The sequence below is a fragment of the Mustela nivalis genome (genome assembly GCF_964662115.1).
Source record: "Mustela nivalis genome assembly, chromosome: 1".
NCBI classification, from domain to species: Eukaryota; Metazoa; Chordata; class Mammalia; order Carnivora; family Mustelidae; genus Mustela; species Mustela nivalis.
In genome coordinates, this window is record NC_139020.1 from 84,657,509 (window position 1) to 84,673,901 (window position 16,393).

Here is a 16,393-nt window from a genome sequence, read left to right on the forward strand (position 1 = left end):
GGACTGAGAAATAAGAACAAATTTCCTGCCTTCCAGGGGCACATGCTCTGCTAGAGAGAGAATCTAAATATGGTAATAATGGAAGAGGAAAGAAATAGAAGATGAGAACTAGTGATTTCTTTCTTTCTTTCTTTCTTTTTGTACACGCAACTTATTAGCAAAGACTGACCAGTGTTATCTTGGTGTTAAAACTGCCTGATTTCTCAGTATTTTGTATTCTTTTGTTGCACAAATAGGTAAAAGCAGTTGTTGACTTGACCAATATCAGGGCAGGAATATTTTAGGATTCCAAATTTGGTGAGTGACAAAGGCAAGCCCATTTTATTTTATTAAAGATTTTATTTATTTGATGGAGAGAGAGAGAGAGAGAGAGCACTTGCAGGGAGAGTGGTGGGCAAAGGGAGAGGGAGAAGCAGGCTTCTAGCTGAGCAGGGAGCCTGATGTGGGGCTCGATCCTAGGACCCTGGGATCATGACCTGAGTGGAAGGCCCATGCTTAACTGACTGAGCCACCCAGGTGCCCTGCAAGCCCATTTTAACCATGAAACTTTTGACTTTTTTTTTTTTTTTTTTAAGTTCCATGATCACCATTGAAATATACAAATGACAGAAGAAAAGAAAAAGCATATAAAAAGTGTTTGTTATCTAGGCTAACGATGGTCACCATAAAGAGCATCTCTGCCTAATAGCAAATTGACAGAACAGGCATAACAGGTGGGCATTTCTTCCCTTCTGCGTGCAAATAGGTTTTTTCCTCCCATACTATGTTTGATTACATTTGTTGAACCCTCAGAGAAAATGCTTACCTTCAAAGTGACATCCTAGGACAGTGCTGTGCAATATCCTTTATGAAGGTTTACTGTGTCTCTTCACATTTATTTTAACTCTTATTTTTAGAAGGAGGATTTTAAGAAGGTCAAGGCAGTATCTTTGTAATTGGATTCCAAGAGTACTTAGCAGGGGTCCATGTATATAAGGGTGTTGAATCATTGTGAACTGGGAATGTGTCCAAGTTCATGCTTAACTGCAAATCTTCTGTTAAATATTTAAAAGTGAAAGCAATCTTTCAAAATAGGCATATAGGCCTGGACAGCATAGAAATGGGTGAACACAGTACCTGGATAAGCAGCAAATGTGGAAACTGGGACCTGGGCGTCTGTGCCTCTGACCTCAGCTGTCTCCTCGAGCCCTTGCCTCTTTTAATCGATGTGGTTCTGCTTTCTAACTGGCCGGGACCCCATCCCATCATCTTTGATTTGCTCACGTTGTCCTCCCACGAGCTTGCATGTGGCACATATTTCTGGGACCTGAGTGGCCCCACCCTGGATTTGCTTCCTTGCTTTGCCTCTAGGAGCCAAAAGACCTTGAACAAGAAATGCCTCTTTCTAAGTTCCACATACCTGTAACTGGGAGACCTTAATATTTACTTCAACATGGAAAATGGGTTCATTATGGAGAAGACCCTTGATAAAAGTTTGGCTTATCCTGCTGTTTTAAGATCAGTTGTCCCAATGGACTAGTAAGAAAAGATAAATCTGGGGACAAATGTGGATGAAAGCACCTAGATAGTGCAATATGAGGAAAAAGCAAATCTGGAGGTGAATATTTTATTTACAAAATTAAATCTAATTTTATTTTGCAAAAATCAACAAGTTCAGGTTCAGATCTGGTTTATCTTTAAAACATGTGTTTTTGGTTTTGCTTCATTTTGTTTTTAACAAACATGCACATTAATCAGGCATGCCAAAAATCTTTCTCTCTAGCCTTCCTTGGAAATGTTTTTTCCATAACACAAACATGGGTGTAAATATTGTCCAAAAACTATTTACATTTTTACCCTCAGAATTACGAACTTTAATATTTATTGAAAGGAAAGACAAACTGTAAGGTCTGGTCTTTGGCATTCACATTTGATTCAGCAGTACAATTAAAAACTTGTATTTGTTTTTAAGATAAACACTTTGAAGGAAATTTAATAAATCTTGTTTTTGCTGTGCAAAGGAGCCACTATATCAAAGCATTTAACTGGAGCTGTCGAGTTCCTGCTGGTAGAATATTACTTCCAGCCTATTTATTAGCTTTTCTTCCTGTAGCCCAATATGTACTCCCCCCACCACCTCCACTGAGTGAAATCACAGAAAGAAAGCAGTTTCTTTTCTCTTCCCCCCTCCCTTCCCAGCATCATGCAAGGCAAGGTTCAGCCTCACAAGTCACAATATCTGAATTTACTTTGATTATATTTTGTTCCTTACACTTAATATTTTTTGTATTATAATACTTACTGGGTTATCTAAAATCAACATTGTTGATTTTAAACTCTTATAAAGCCAGACTTTTAGAGGCATTTGAAATCATTCATGAACCATGTCTGAAAAGAAATAATTGCCTCCAGCCTATTCTTTTGCACTTTAAGTAAAAGAATTTTCGGTATCAGCAACTTATTAGAAAATAAGACTTTACGGGGCCCATATAATTTATTCATGTCTTTTTATATGTTGTAAACAAGGATAGGATACTTTTGACAGGAGCTTATGAACAAATTTTTTTAAAAAATATACCCTTTAGTACAGAATAAGTATCAAGGGAGCATTTTAGATGATTCTGGTAGGTTTCTTATGAGCCTACTTTTCAGAAAAATTTTCTATGAAATTTCCTGATTAAAAAAAAAATCTAAAGTTGTAGATTTCAGTTGAGAGAATATGATTGGCATGTGAGGTAAGATGTTTGTGTTATATGGTTGATGCACAATGTAGAGTGTATGAAAGAACCTAAAAGACATCTATCCCACATTTCAGGCAAGATATAAGAGTGCATAGAGAAGAGAGCTTTTCAGAGCAGACAGTAAAAGAAGACATAGTATTCACATAAATCGGTAAGTTGTAAGCAAAATGTACATAGGCGATGCCAAGTCACAGAATGCAAACAAGATCAATTAGAAATTGTACTGTGATAGCCACACATTTTGGAAAAAAATTCCCAAGCCAGACGAATGTGGATTGGGATGAAAACATAAGCAGTGTACACCACCATAGCAACAATGGTTAGTAAGATGGTATTGAACATGGATTGCTCCCAGGGCTCCAGGACAGCACAGCAGCTAATGATTTGGTATTGATAGTAGAGCCAGGAGAAGTAGTCTTTCACACGCTTGAAATCCATGGTTGGCTCCTTCAAGCTGCGGAAAGTCTGTCCTGTTAACAGATCAGAAGAAAAATAAAATGAGGAACCAAACACAAACTCTCCTTAGAGTTTCATGATCTCAGCAGGTTAAAACCTTTCAAAGAATGTCAATGACCACTGGATGGATTGTCTATATGAATATTATATAGAAATAATTCACAGTATATTAATCATAGGAACTCATAATATTGCCGCTATGAATAATAATTACTATAGGGTTAATGGGAGCAATATTATTAATAATAGTAATATTTATCTAAAAATGATAATTTGCTGGTGGATAGTCTAGTGAAAATACCTAAAAATCAAGGCTAACCACATTTTCTTTAGCTAAGTATGTAAAGAGTGAGAAGTGTGAATATTCTGTTTCCTACAACATGTATTCTGGAAGAAGATTTAAAGAATGGTGTGCAGAAAAGAGTTAATAACAGCAAGCCTGAGGATGCTATCTTTATAAGGGTCTGCTTGCAAGTTTTTGGCCCTCGGCTGGCATCCGGGAACTTGGCTTTTGGAATGTTCTCTCTACTCCCTAATGGATAAGGATGATTCACTATGCCTAAACTGTGCAAACACCATAATTTTGGGGAATACATGATTTATTTTGGAAGACTGAAATTTTGGTGATCATTAGGCAGAGGGTATCCACAGAACCAGCCTGAGTAAGAATCTTGAGGCTGAGTCTCTAATAAGCTTCTCTGGGTTGAAATATTGCATATGTATCACTGTACTTTTTGCTAGTGGAGAAAGCAGCACACTTGGTCTGTCCACTCATGGGAGGCAGAGAGCATCGGAGGCCTGCAAATGGATTTTTTCCAATTCTACCTATATCTTTCTTCTTTGCCGATCCTGTTGTACAGCCTTTCACTGTAACAGTCCTTATTAGTACTGCTGTAATCGTAAATATATATTGAGCTCTGTGAGTCTTTCTAGTGAGTCACTGGGTATGTGGGAGGTCTTGGGGACCTCTGAAACAAATGGGAAGCCCAAAGTTGGGTGATCATTTGGGTTTTGGGTAGAGAATTTATGAAAACTTATAAAAATGTTTGTTGGTCCCCAGATAGAATTACACTTACAATCACATGCATGTAAAACTTCCTAGAAAGAAGGGCATCTGTTATTTCTTAAAAAGATTCTTCGGAAGATTCCGTAAACTTTCACAGACAATATGGGAATATAAGCTGATCTTTGTGCCCCTTCTACTTACTCCTAAGAATATTGTGGTACCACATCATCTAAGTCTACTTTGACTATGTTTACTATTCAAATCACAGTTAAAGTTTTTGAAGATCATTTCTATCTTCTGACCTAAAAATATCTCTCTTTTCTTTGATTCTCTTTGAGTAAAGATAAGATGTTTTACTCCATTAGACTATGTACTCCTCAGGATATGGGGAAAACTTTCATCATCCTAAACCCTGGCCACAAAGATGGTCATAAGTAAATATGTACTGAATGAATGAGTAAATGAATGATGAGTAACCAACTTAAAAAAAAAATTATAGCTCACTGACAGTTCCAACCTAAGTAGGATATGGTTAGCTATTGTTGACTTTCGACAGCTTGGTTTTGATAAGTAACTCTTTCTGATAAGGGTAATTTCCACAAAAACTTAAAATGGAAAGTCTTTGTGTTACCAGGTTATGATTATCTATAATAATGGCCAGGATAATCCAAATAAGTAGACAATACAAACTGAAGTCGTTGTTCTTTCTTATGAAAAGTCAGTCTCCCAACTGTCCTAGAAGCCAGAGTGGGAACAACATAATTGGATTGAAATGCCTTGTCCTGGTAGGTGGACCTTGATTAAGAAGTCACTTCAACATTCTTTTTAAGTCCTAGATCTGGTTGCAGAGAAAGAGCAAGGCCAATAGAGTTAGGTCTCAGAGGGAATGAATGACAGAAGTGGTCATTTCAGTGAGCAATATTATCTAAGCAACCAACATTTTCCACTGATAGACCAAAATGGAGACAATTAGGAGGTATCACTATTTGAGATTTTAGACTGTCCTACTAGACAACTGTATATTTCAAACTAACCTTAATCATTAAATATCTCACTCATGGCTACCCATATTTGCTTCTTCTTCATTATCTAGATAGGGTTCAGGGTGGCACTGGGTAACCATTCCAGAGTGTGAGAAAACATTCATCAGGTATCATGTCCAGGCTGTAGGAAAAGATGGGAGACTGATGGCTCAGACAGGCCCAGACCCTCCCCTTGGGAAGCTGGGCCCAGTTGAGGAGACAGGTAGCAATCAAGTGGTATACACAAATATGTAATTATCAACTACATTATGCCTTTAAGGAAAAGAGCATTGTATGAGAGGCTGTGGGAAACCTGATCCAGTCTCAGCAAGTCCTGGAGGAAGAGATGCTTGAGATAAGATCTGAGGGATGACTGTAAGTCATACAGATAAAATGGGTAGTGTGGGGGTGGGGAGAATGGCCAAGAGAGGGATCAACTGATGTTTGTGCAAAAGTTAGAGGTGGGAAGAGGTTTGACAGATGTTTGTGGGGCTCAGGGAATGGAGCCATAGATATATGGGGATGGAGAGTGGGAGTAGGAGAAAACTTAAGAGACGGGAATGGCCAGAGTTAGGCCAAGCACTGCAGGGCCTATTTGGATGAGCCAAGTACTTTAGCTTTATCCTATGAGTGATGGGGGCTGTGGTGGATTTAGGAGAATAAGGCATTAAGTTCATGTGGACACGTGGCTGTCTCTGCTTTCTAAAGCCAAGTTGAAATGATTTTGAAGACCAGACGTTTCAAAAAATCTATACTTCTGCTGTCCCAAGGGCGTTACTCATTCAGAATCAACCTTCTACCAAAAATATGCTTAAAATATTCTGAATACTGTTTTCACTTTTATAAATGAGATAAACTACTTATTTAGAAATATCATTGACTTTTTCTCTCTACATTTTAGCTTTTAAAAATATACATAATTAATTGCCTGGTCATAGCTTTCTCTTCTCTTTTTAATTTTTTTTTCAAGTAGTCTCTACACCCAATGTTGGGTGTAGCTTTCTCTTCTAAAATTAAATTTCTTGCTTGAGCAGCCCTGATGGCCACCTTGACTGCAATCCTATGAGAGACCTTGAGCCAGAGGCACACAGCTAAGTTGTACCCAGATTCCTAAGCCACAGAAACCCTGAGAGTCAATGTTCATTGTTTTCGACTATAAAAACCCATCAATCAAACAGGCAAACATTAGATCTGAAACACACCAACACGCATTACACCAGAGGTGGATACCTGTTAAGACTTCGGTTGTACACTACTAATAATTTAAAGAATTGAGATTTTAAAAGCTTTTCTTTCCTTGCCAGTTTTCCGAGGCCCCTGTGTCACTTCCCACTCTCTCAGGAGCCAGTTCAGACATGCAAAAGTGCTTGTACCATTGGATATTTCTTCTTGATATGTTAAAGGTTAGTTGACCATAGAGTTGAAGATCCATATCTGGGCTCTCTAGTCTGTTCCATTGATCTATGTGTCTGTTTTTGTGCCAGTGGAAAAGAGACAGTCTCTTTAATAAATGGTTGCTGGGGAAATTGGACAGCTATATACAGAAGAATGAAACCTGACCATTCTCTTACACCACACACAAAGATAAACTATAAATAGATTAAAGACCTCAATGTGAGGCAGGAATCCATCAAAATTCTAGAGGAGAACATAGGCAATAACCTCTTCAACATCAGCCATAGCAACTTCTTTCAAGACACATCTCCAAAGGCAAGGGAAACAAAAGCAAAAATGGACTTTTAGGACTTCATCAAGATAAAAAGCTTCTGTCCAGCAAAGGAAATAGTCAACAAAACAAAGAGACAACCCATGGAATGGGAAAACATATTTGCAAATGACACTACAGATAAAGGGCTGATATCCAAGATCTATAAAGAAATTCTCAAACTCAACACCCCAAAAAGCAAATAATCAAATAAAAAAAAGGGCAGAAGATATGTATAGATACTTCTCCAAAGTCTTAAGACATACAAATGGCTAACAGACACATGAAAAAATGTTTATCATTATTAGCCATCAGGGAAATTCAAATCAAAACCACATTGAGATATCACCTTATACCAGTGAGAATGGCAAAAATTGACAAGGTAAGAAACAACAAATGTTGAAGAGGTTCTAAAGAAGGGGGAACCCTCTTACACTGTTGGTGGGAATGCAAATTGGTGCAGCCACTTTGGAGAATACTATGGAAGTTCCTCAAAAAATTAGAAATAGAGCTACCCTATGACCCAGCAATTGCACTACTGAGTATTTACCCCAAAGATACAGATGTAGTGAGAAGGGCCACATGCACCCCAATGTTCGTAGCAACAATGTCCATGATAGCCAAACTGTGGAAAGAGATGAGATGCCCTTCAACAGACGAATGGATAAAGATGTGGTCCATATACACAATGGAATATTACTCAGCTGTCAGAAAGGATGAATACCCAACTTTTGCATCCGCATGGACAGGACTGGAGGAGACTATGCTAAGTGAAATAAATCAAGCAGAGAAAGTCAATTATCATATGGTTTCACTTATTTGTGGAACATAAGGAATAGCATGGAGGACATTAGGAGAAGGAAGGGAAAAATGAAGTGGGGGGAATCGGAGGCAGAAAAGCATGAGAGACTATGGACTCTGGGAATCAAACTGAGGGTTTTAGAGGGGAAGGGGGTGGGAGGATGGGTGAGCCCAGTGATGGGTATTAAGGAGGGCACAGATTACATGGAGCGTTGGGTGTTATATGCAAACAGTGAATCATGGAACGTTACGTCAAAAACTAATGATGTACTGTATGGTGATTAACATAACATAATAATAATAAAAACAATAATAATAAAATGTTTGTACCACTACATCTCACTTCAGCCTCCTGAAGCCTAAAACTCAATAAAAGCCATTGATTTCTCCCCTCACTTTGGTTCTTTTTTCCCTTATTGATGAAAAGCAATTTTAAAGATGGTTTATTTGTTTCCTGGGTGGAAAGGTAAATACATAAATTAGTCATGGGGAGGAAAATACAGCATAAGAAATACAGTCAATGATTAACTGTAGTAACTTTGTATGGTGACTACACTTATAGTGCTGAGCACTGGTGAGTGTGTTGTATCACTGTGTTGTACACCTGAAACTAATATAACATTGTATGTCAGCCACACTTTAGCAGAAAAAAATTACTAATGCAGTCAGAAAAAAAAAGGAAATAGAATTATAGTAGGTTCTAGAATCTGTGTGCATTTTTTACAGAATAAAATGGGATAATATTTCATAAAACATTAAAGAAAGGAAAAGGTGAGATGAGAGAGTTGGTTATTATTGTAAACCATCTGTTATAATCTATTGTTAGAATAACACTATATTTAGGCTCTAGATTTGATTAGGTAATATATTTCTACTTCCTTTTGAGCCCATTTTAAAATTTCCTATGGGACTATATCCAAGATTTAGAAAAGAGAAAGTCTTCAAGATGAGTAATGTGGGTAGAAGAATTCACTCATTAACAAATACATTTTGAATACTACTGTGTGTTTTTTTTCTGAACAGCAGTGGCTTCAGAAGGAATCCATCCCCAAAATAGCACTGCAGCCAGGAGATGTTTTTCTAGGCAGCACAGTACACCATGTAACAAACACATAGATTTGGGGTGTTTGATGATGCGGGGTGGATGAGGGGTCAGGAATGAGGGGAAAGGACATGGAAAGATGCTAAGAAGGAAACTAGGAGACTAGGTTGAATTTGGGGAAACAAGATGGCAGAAATGCCATGAAATCAATTACCCATAGGTAACTTAGAACTGGATGAGAGCAAACATCTTAACGTCTTAATTTCTCACAATGAAATTTGGAATTCATTTGCTCACTTCCTTGAAGACCTAATGCCCTATCCCGGCAAAGCTAAACAAAGGACTTAAAATGGTAATTTTACTCAAGCACATAACAGATCTCCTTGTTTTCAATTGTGTGCTTTGAAAGATGATTTCTATACATGGAAATGAGGGCAACTGTAGTTTGTTGCCTCTTAAAAAAAAAAAAAAAAAACTTCTCTCTAAACCTGACGATTTTTAAGACCTTCCTAGACCTTTAAGGAGGCTGTGCTTTTAGGGGCAGCATTGCTTAAGCAGATAGTGATGTGTCTTCGGGAGCCTGCATGGGTACGACTGACAGCTGAGGCTGAGTGATGGGTACGGCTTGAGTGAACTGGGAGGGCTGGGAGGCCCCATGGAACACAAAGCAAGTGAAATTCCAAGAAAGAAGCAGGGGGTGAAGCAAAGGGCAGCAGTGTTACGTGGAGGAATGGATGGTGAAGTCTAAGGAAAGGCTTTCCCTGGGCCATTGCTTTAAAAACCTGAGGACCATATGATAACTGACTCCCTCTGCTTGACTTATGTCACTCCGCATAATCTCTTCCAGTCAATTATCATATGGTTTCACTTACTTGTGGAGCATAAGGAATAACATGGAGGACACTGGGAGACGGAGAGAAGGGAGTTGGGGGAAATCGGAGGGGGAGATAAACCATAAGAGACTGTGGACTCTGAGAAACAAAGGGAGGGTTTTGAGGGGGTTTTGAGGGAATGGGTGAGCCTGGTGGTGGGTATTAAGGAGGGCAGGTATTGCATGGAGCACTGAGTGTGGTGCATAAACAATGAATTTTAGAACACTGAAAAAAAAAAAACAAAAACCTGAGGACCAGTGTGGGAAAACATTCTAAGGTGCCTAATGGATCTGATTTATCAGAGTTTCTCTAATAACAACAACAACAAAACAACTTATATATTCAAAGGATCCTTTATAGTTTAGAAAGTGCTTTTGTTGCATTTGCATAATGCAGAGTATGGGTTTGGGAATAAAGATAGACGTTGGTTCAAGTCCTGACTCTTCCACACACTGCCTGTGTGACTCGGGCCCAGTTACTTAATTGTGCTGGGTCTCAATTTCCTCACCTGTAAAATGGAGACAATAATCCCTACTGTTTAGAATTGTTGGAAGGATTAACAGAAATGCAAGCAAAGCATCAATTCAATGGGCTTGCGTATGGAGGAATCACATAGATCGGAAGATCGAGTCTAAGTGGAGAAAGCCTTCCCTTATTCCCTCCCTCTGTCCCTTTTGTTTGCTGAAAATAATTATTGACATGCTGGCAATTGCACTAGGAACTGGAGATTCCATGGTAACCATCGTCATTGCCCTTGAGGATTATAATTCAGCTGAGTATATTCCACTGGCATACATTAGAGATAATATTTACCACAAATATTGAGTAGCTAAAGTAAAATTTAGAATGTTAATTCCTGACTGGATGGACTGTAGAGATCCCCTAAACCAAATCACTCATTTTAAAGAAAAGGAGCAAGTCTATGGGGCTGACATCAAATTGATATTAAATTGGTTAACACTGAAGTTGGTTTGTCAAACTGAATTGAAGTGACTGGACCCGGTGGGGAAAAGGAGCAAGTCTATGGGGCTGACATCAAATTGATATTAAATTGGTTAACACTGAAGTTGGTTTGTCAAACTGAATTGAAGTGACTGGACCCGGTGGGGGACACCCTGTGTCTTGGCAATTGACACTGGATGAATGAAAGGAAAATTCCAGTGCAGGTTTTCTGTGGTCTTAAAGGACTCCAAGCTGAGCAAGGACAATGCAATCAGCTGTGTAGGATATCTGGAAGATCTCAGCCCTACCCTCTGTTTCTCCAGATTCGACTCTTCCCTTACTCAAGGCTCTTCCCTGAATTCCCACAGATCAGATGCTCCTCTGACCAAATGAGGATATGGATGCCTGTTTATTGCAAATGGTACTGGGAACTGGCAAAAATTAAAGTTCTTGTTTGTGATACACATCTTAGCATGACTTTTACCCACGCCACAATGCACAAAATAATAAATTGGTTTGTTGTGATTATTGGAGAAGCTCTGATAATCGGCTTTGCCAATGGCTTTAGCCAACTTGGCAAAGCGGAGTGTTACTAAGTGGAGGGGAGGAAGAGGGAGAAGGATTATTAGAGTCCAGGGCACACAGGAAGGGACTAAATCCTGAAGGGAATCTAGTGGTGGAGAGGGACACTGGGGCCCTGGAAAATAATAAGGGCTTGGAAGTCCCCTAAGAAGTTATCTTACAATTGATAGGAGACTTAGTGACTATTTTTTACTTCAGAATATCATTGCCCTTTTATCAACAGATGATGACTACTTTTCCTCCCCTCACTAGATTTCTGTACAGTGAGGAAGGAGATAAAATTTCACCTCTTCTCTCAGAATGAACGGAGAGGACCTGGGACTTATGACCCACATTACTCAGGGCAGGGCTTTGTTCCGGCCTGTATGGACAAGAAAAAATACACAGAGCAACAAGAAAACCCCACGTGTTCCCATAAACCCATGTATATGAGTCATGGAACAAGAGTGTTGTAAAAGGAATGTGGAGGGAAGGAAAGAAAGGAGACTGGGCTTGCTCAGGAAGTTCTGTGTTGTTTTCTGTCCATGATGCCAGGAGGTTAGCAGCTGCACTGAGGGGGAAGCAATAGGTGGTGGGGCAGGCTGGAACTGACCTTGCGGAAATTGCAGGGGCCTGATCTTGCAACCCTCCTCCACCTAAAGAAGGTACTCCAAATTACCGGATTTTCTCAGTGTGAGATTTCCCTTTCTAAACATTGGCTAAAAATCAATCTTCCCTCTTGGGGGCAAAGAAAAAACAAAACAAAACAAAACAAAACAAACAAAAAAACAAACCCCAAAAAACAAACCCCTAACACATTTTTGGGTTAAATTTACTTCTAAAATGCCAGAATCTGGGGCTGAGGAAAAAAGTCAGAAGGCTCTGTAATTGATTTGGTTAATTCCTTTCTGACTTATTTTGGAACTTTGTATCAATCACTCAGCGTGTGTGTGTGTGTGTGTGTGTGTGTGTGTGTGTGTGCGCTTCATATTTGGAAACTGAAAATCTGAGATGTGAAAAAAGTGTCCCGGCTGCTGCAGAGGGAGATGCTGTATCTAAAAAGAGACTGTGTCTGTACTCAGAAGTAGATTTCTTTGGAAAGAACTCAATATGATTTACTCAGATTCAAGCCTTCCTTTAATTAAGTAATTCATTTTTATTTTTATTTTTCTTAAAGATTTTATTTATTTGTCAGAGAGAGAGAAAGAGAGAGAGTGCGGGCACAAGCAGGAGAAGCAGGAAGCAGAGGGAGAAGCAGGCTCCTTGCTGAGCAGGGAGCCCAATGCGGGACTCAATCCCAGGACCCTGGGATCATGACCTGAGCCTAAGGCAGCCGCTTAGCTAACTGAGCCACCCAGGGGTCTCTAGGTAATTCCTTTTTAAAAGGAGCAGAGTGATTTCCTCCCAAAGGGTACTGTTTGAAAAGAAGGGGGGGCGGATAAAAAAGTAAATTTAGAGCAGAGAAGACTGGTTAGCACTACCCCAGCCAGTGGATCAAGGCCAAGATCGATAGTGATAAATGTTGTTGATGGTATGTATCCATGATATCATGGCATGAAAATGGCACTTTACCTCTGTAGTCTTCCCCCAAATAACCCACAACCTCAGTGTAAACATGAGAAAAAAAGTCAGACAAAATTCCAATAGAGTACATCCTGCAAAACATCTGGTCAGTACTCCTTAAAAATCTCAAGGTCATCAGAAGCAAGCAAAGTGCGAGAAACTGTCACAGCTCAAAGGAGCCTATGGAAATGTGACAACTAGATGTAATGTGTTATCCTGGATGGAATCCTGGAATAGAAAAAAAGGATATTAAGTAAAAGCTAAGGAAATATGAATAAAGTATTGGCTTTACTTAATAGCGTATCAACATTGACTCATTAATTGTAACACATGTCATACTAATGTAAGATCTTTTTTTTAAAAAAAGATATTATTTATTTATTTGACAGGCAAAGATCACAAATAGGCAGAAAGGCAGGCAGAGAGAGAGTGGCAAGCAGGCTCCCTGCTGAGCAGAGAGCAGGACTCGATCCCAGGACCCTGGGACCACGACCTGAGCCGAAGGCAGAGGCTTTAACCCACTGAGCCACCCAGGTGCCCCTAATGTAAGATCTTAATAGGAGAAACTGGGTGCAGGGCATGTGGAAACTCTGTACTATCTTCTCAATATTTCTCTAAGTCTAAAGCTGTTCTAAACAATATGGTCTATTAATATTTTGAAGGCAAAATAATAATTAGGAAAGTCTTGAAAGGTCCAGAGTTCTCCCTATTCAAACTTCAATGAACTAAACTTTGTTCTTCTGGGAACATCTTGTCAATAACTCTGAACATAGTTAAATAATACCCTTTCATAAAGGAGTGACTCTCAAACATTTTTGAACAGAATATAGAGGGAAAGTACATTTTGCATCATGATTCTGAGTACCCACATGCACACAGCTCTATGACAGAAACAAATCTCTCAAAGGATTACTCTACAGTGCATGCTACTTTCTTTTCTATTCTGCTCTATTTGATATGATTTAATTCTACTGCATTCTATGTTATTCTCTTCAGTCATTACAAAATATCCCAATTGCGAGCTACACCAGATATAACCTACAGTTGGAAACACCCAGCTTTAAGGCTTAACTCAAGTGCCAGCTATTTCAAGATGCCTCGGTACTGACCAATATGGCAGCCACTAGTCACATGGGGCAATTTAAATATTTAGTGCTCAGTAGCCACATGTAGCTCATGGCTACCATATTGGACAGCATGGATAGAGAACATTTCCATCACGGCAGCAAATTTTATTGGGCAGCACTATGGATTCTCTTCATATCTTGCTTGGACTAATGAAATAGCCTATGAACCTATCTTTTCACCTTACAATCTTCCATCCTGATTTTGGAATTAACTTTCGAAAATCACAGATTAATTTCTTTGCTTGAAACCCTTCAATGGCTCTCCATTTACTATGATATGAAATATTTCTTGAAAGTCCTTCACAATTTCATTTTTCGACCTCTCCAGCAGCAAATCTGAACTCTCCTGCTATATTCCATTCACTGTTAAGATTCCATGCTTTTGTTCATCTTTTTTTTTTCTAGAAATGATCTTGTGCCCTTTCTCTTCTAGATAAAGTCCTGTTACTTTCAGGACCTAGCTCCTGTAGTTTCTCTTCTATGGAATATTCTCAGGAAATTACCCTTCCTGAGGAAAATATATTGCTTTTGTTTATGTGTTTTAATTGGAGCACTGTCTCAGCACTTACACCATATTATAACTAGCCATGTACAGCCTGTTTCTTTACTAGACTATGAGGACTACATGCCCCGGTCATCTCTTTATCTCCAGTGCCTGGAATGGGGGATCCTTGCATGCTGGCTGGTGAGCTGGTTGGCTGGCTGACTGAATTGTAAGTGGGGTGAGGGCAGGGAATGCACTTGTACTTATTTAATATTTCCATAGCACAGTGTGGGCTACATAAAAGGTACTTATGAATTCTCATTGTCTGTCTTCAGGCAAAGAGTTTTAGGCAGATTGTTTTTTTGCAAATTCAGTACAATCTGTCTTTTTGTAGGAAGGAAAGAAGCTGGTACTAAATTTTTTTTCAATGTAACAAATGCTTTTTTTTCCTTCTCATACTGTTAAAAGTTCATGGACTTTGTGGAGAATAAAAAAGTACTTGTGAAGTGGTTTTAAAGCTCATTAAAATGGCTTTTACAAGTACTTACTCTAGGTGAGTAGTAATTTAAGATTGGTAGGTAGAAAATTGTTCTAATAGAGAAAAATCCCAGGATGGGAACATCTGGAGGTCTGAATTGTGTTGTAGCTTTATTCTTTTCTAGTCATTCATTCATTCATTCATTCATTCATTTTGCTTCATGTTCCTGAACAAGTTCCAAAATCTTCTGGGCCCCAGTCTCTCTGTAAAATTAAGATAATCATAATTGCCTCTATGTGTCTCAGTGATGCAGCAGGGAATGTAGGGGTAAGTTGTGAGTTCTTTAGAAGTCATAGTCACGGTCCTAGAAGTGTTTGTTGTTGTTTCTTGTGAATTGGTACACCTTTAAACTACTTGCAAGATTTTTCCTAAGTTATGGAGTCAAGGAGTCTTTGTGAAATAACGGTTACCTATAATGGAGTGGTGTGTATATTTTATAAGGAAAAAAACCTCAAACCTTATTACGTTCGCTAATTGAATTGTCTAGTAATGTTTTTGAAAAAATAAAACAACACATGTATAAAGCGATTACCACAAACCACTACTTGAGAGGCATTCCAATCTCTAAGCATGTTTTCAAATACGTCTTGGGCAGGGCGACCGCATACAACTGTGTGAGCTGTGCCTGCACAATCTTATGTAATAGTTCTTATCTTGGGGATCTAATTGCAAACCGCTGCTTTATGTGAACACAGTTTGATTCACAAAGATACAAAGTTCCTACAGTTAACGGCAAAACCTCATATTGTATCTATGTAAGAATAAGGCATAATAGCAGTTTATTGGTTTCCCACTTTCCACATATCTTGCTCTGTTTTCTGCGGATGACTCCAATGTTTTCTGCGCCTAGCAGAAAGTTCCATTCTTGCTTAAGATTTTCCTGTGAATTTCTTTTCCATCTTAGAATACTCTCCAGCCATCCTTTGCCAACCAATGCCTCATGCTGATACCAGGGTTAATATTAGAAGTCAGACCAGAAGTGATGGATTTGAATAATTCTGGGCTCCTCGGAGAGGAGGAAAGAAACAGTTGTAAGCCAAAGCCTGTTACCGTTTTGGGCAATTAAACTACTCTAAATTGTCTAATCATTTACTTAGAAGTGAGTTACTGAAATAATGTACTAAAAGGAAAAAGTCTCACCAACAATTTTAGCTACATTGTTGTTGGTGCAGTGTTGGTTTGACTTATATGCAAGAGCAGAGTTTTTTTTTGAGGCTATGAACCGAACTTATTGCCTCCAATTGTCATTGACACTAACAAAAGCAGAACAAGAGAAAACATGTATTTCTAGCCCAATTATCAGCTGAGACCGCTGGGCAACGTGGCATGTGTTAAATAACTGTAATTTCGAAGTAATCCTTGTTGTTTGGCATCTTCCGATAGGTTCCAGAGGGATTTAGGGATTAAAGACTTCTGCTTGGGAAAGAAAATTTGGAATTTGACTTCAACAGAAAATTTTAAAATAGTTTAAGAAATATGAAGTTCACATTAGATCAGTCTCTATGTTGTGTAGCTCTCAAAAAGAAGATAAATATTTTGAAACTAAACAAGAGC

The 16,393-nt window shown here is 38.8% G+C and overlaps 1 protein-coding gene across 1 annotated transcript in view; it reads right to left on the reverse strand.

Moving 5' to 3' along the window:
- Window positions 1–323: 323 nt before the first annotated feature.
- The window catches only part of SPTSSB (serine palmitoyltransferase small subunit B), a 35,300-nt gene continuing 19,230 nt past the window's right edge, over window positions 324–16,393 (reverse strand). Inside the window, exon 3 of the mRNA XM_082692168.1 lies at window positions 324–3,190. Coding sequence (XP_082548294.1) covers window positions 2,928–3,158 — 231 coding nt within the window. The 5' untranslated portion in view covers window positions 3,159–3,190 and the 3' untranslated portion in view covers window positions 324–2,927. The remainder of the gene's footprint in view (window positions 3,191–16,393) is intronic.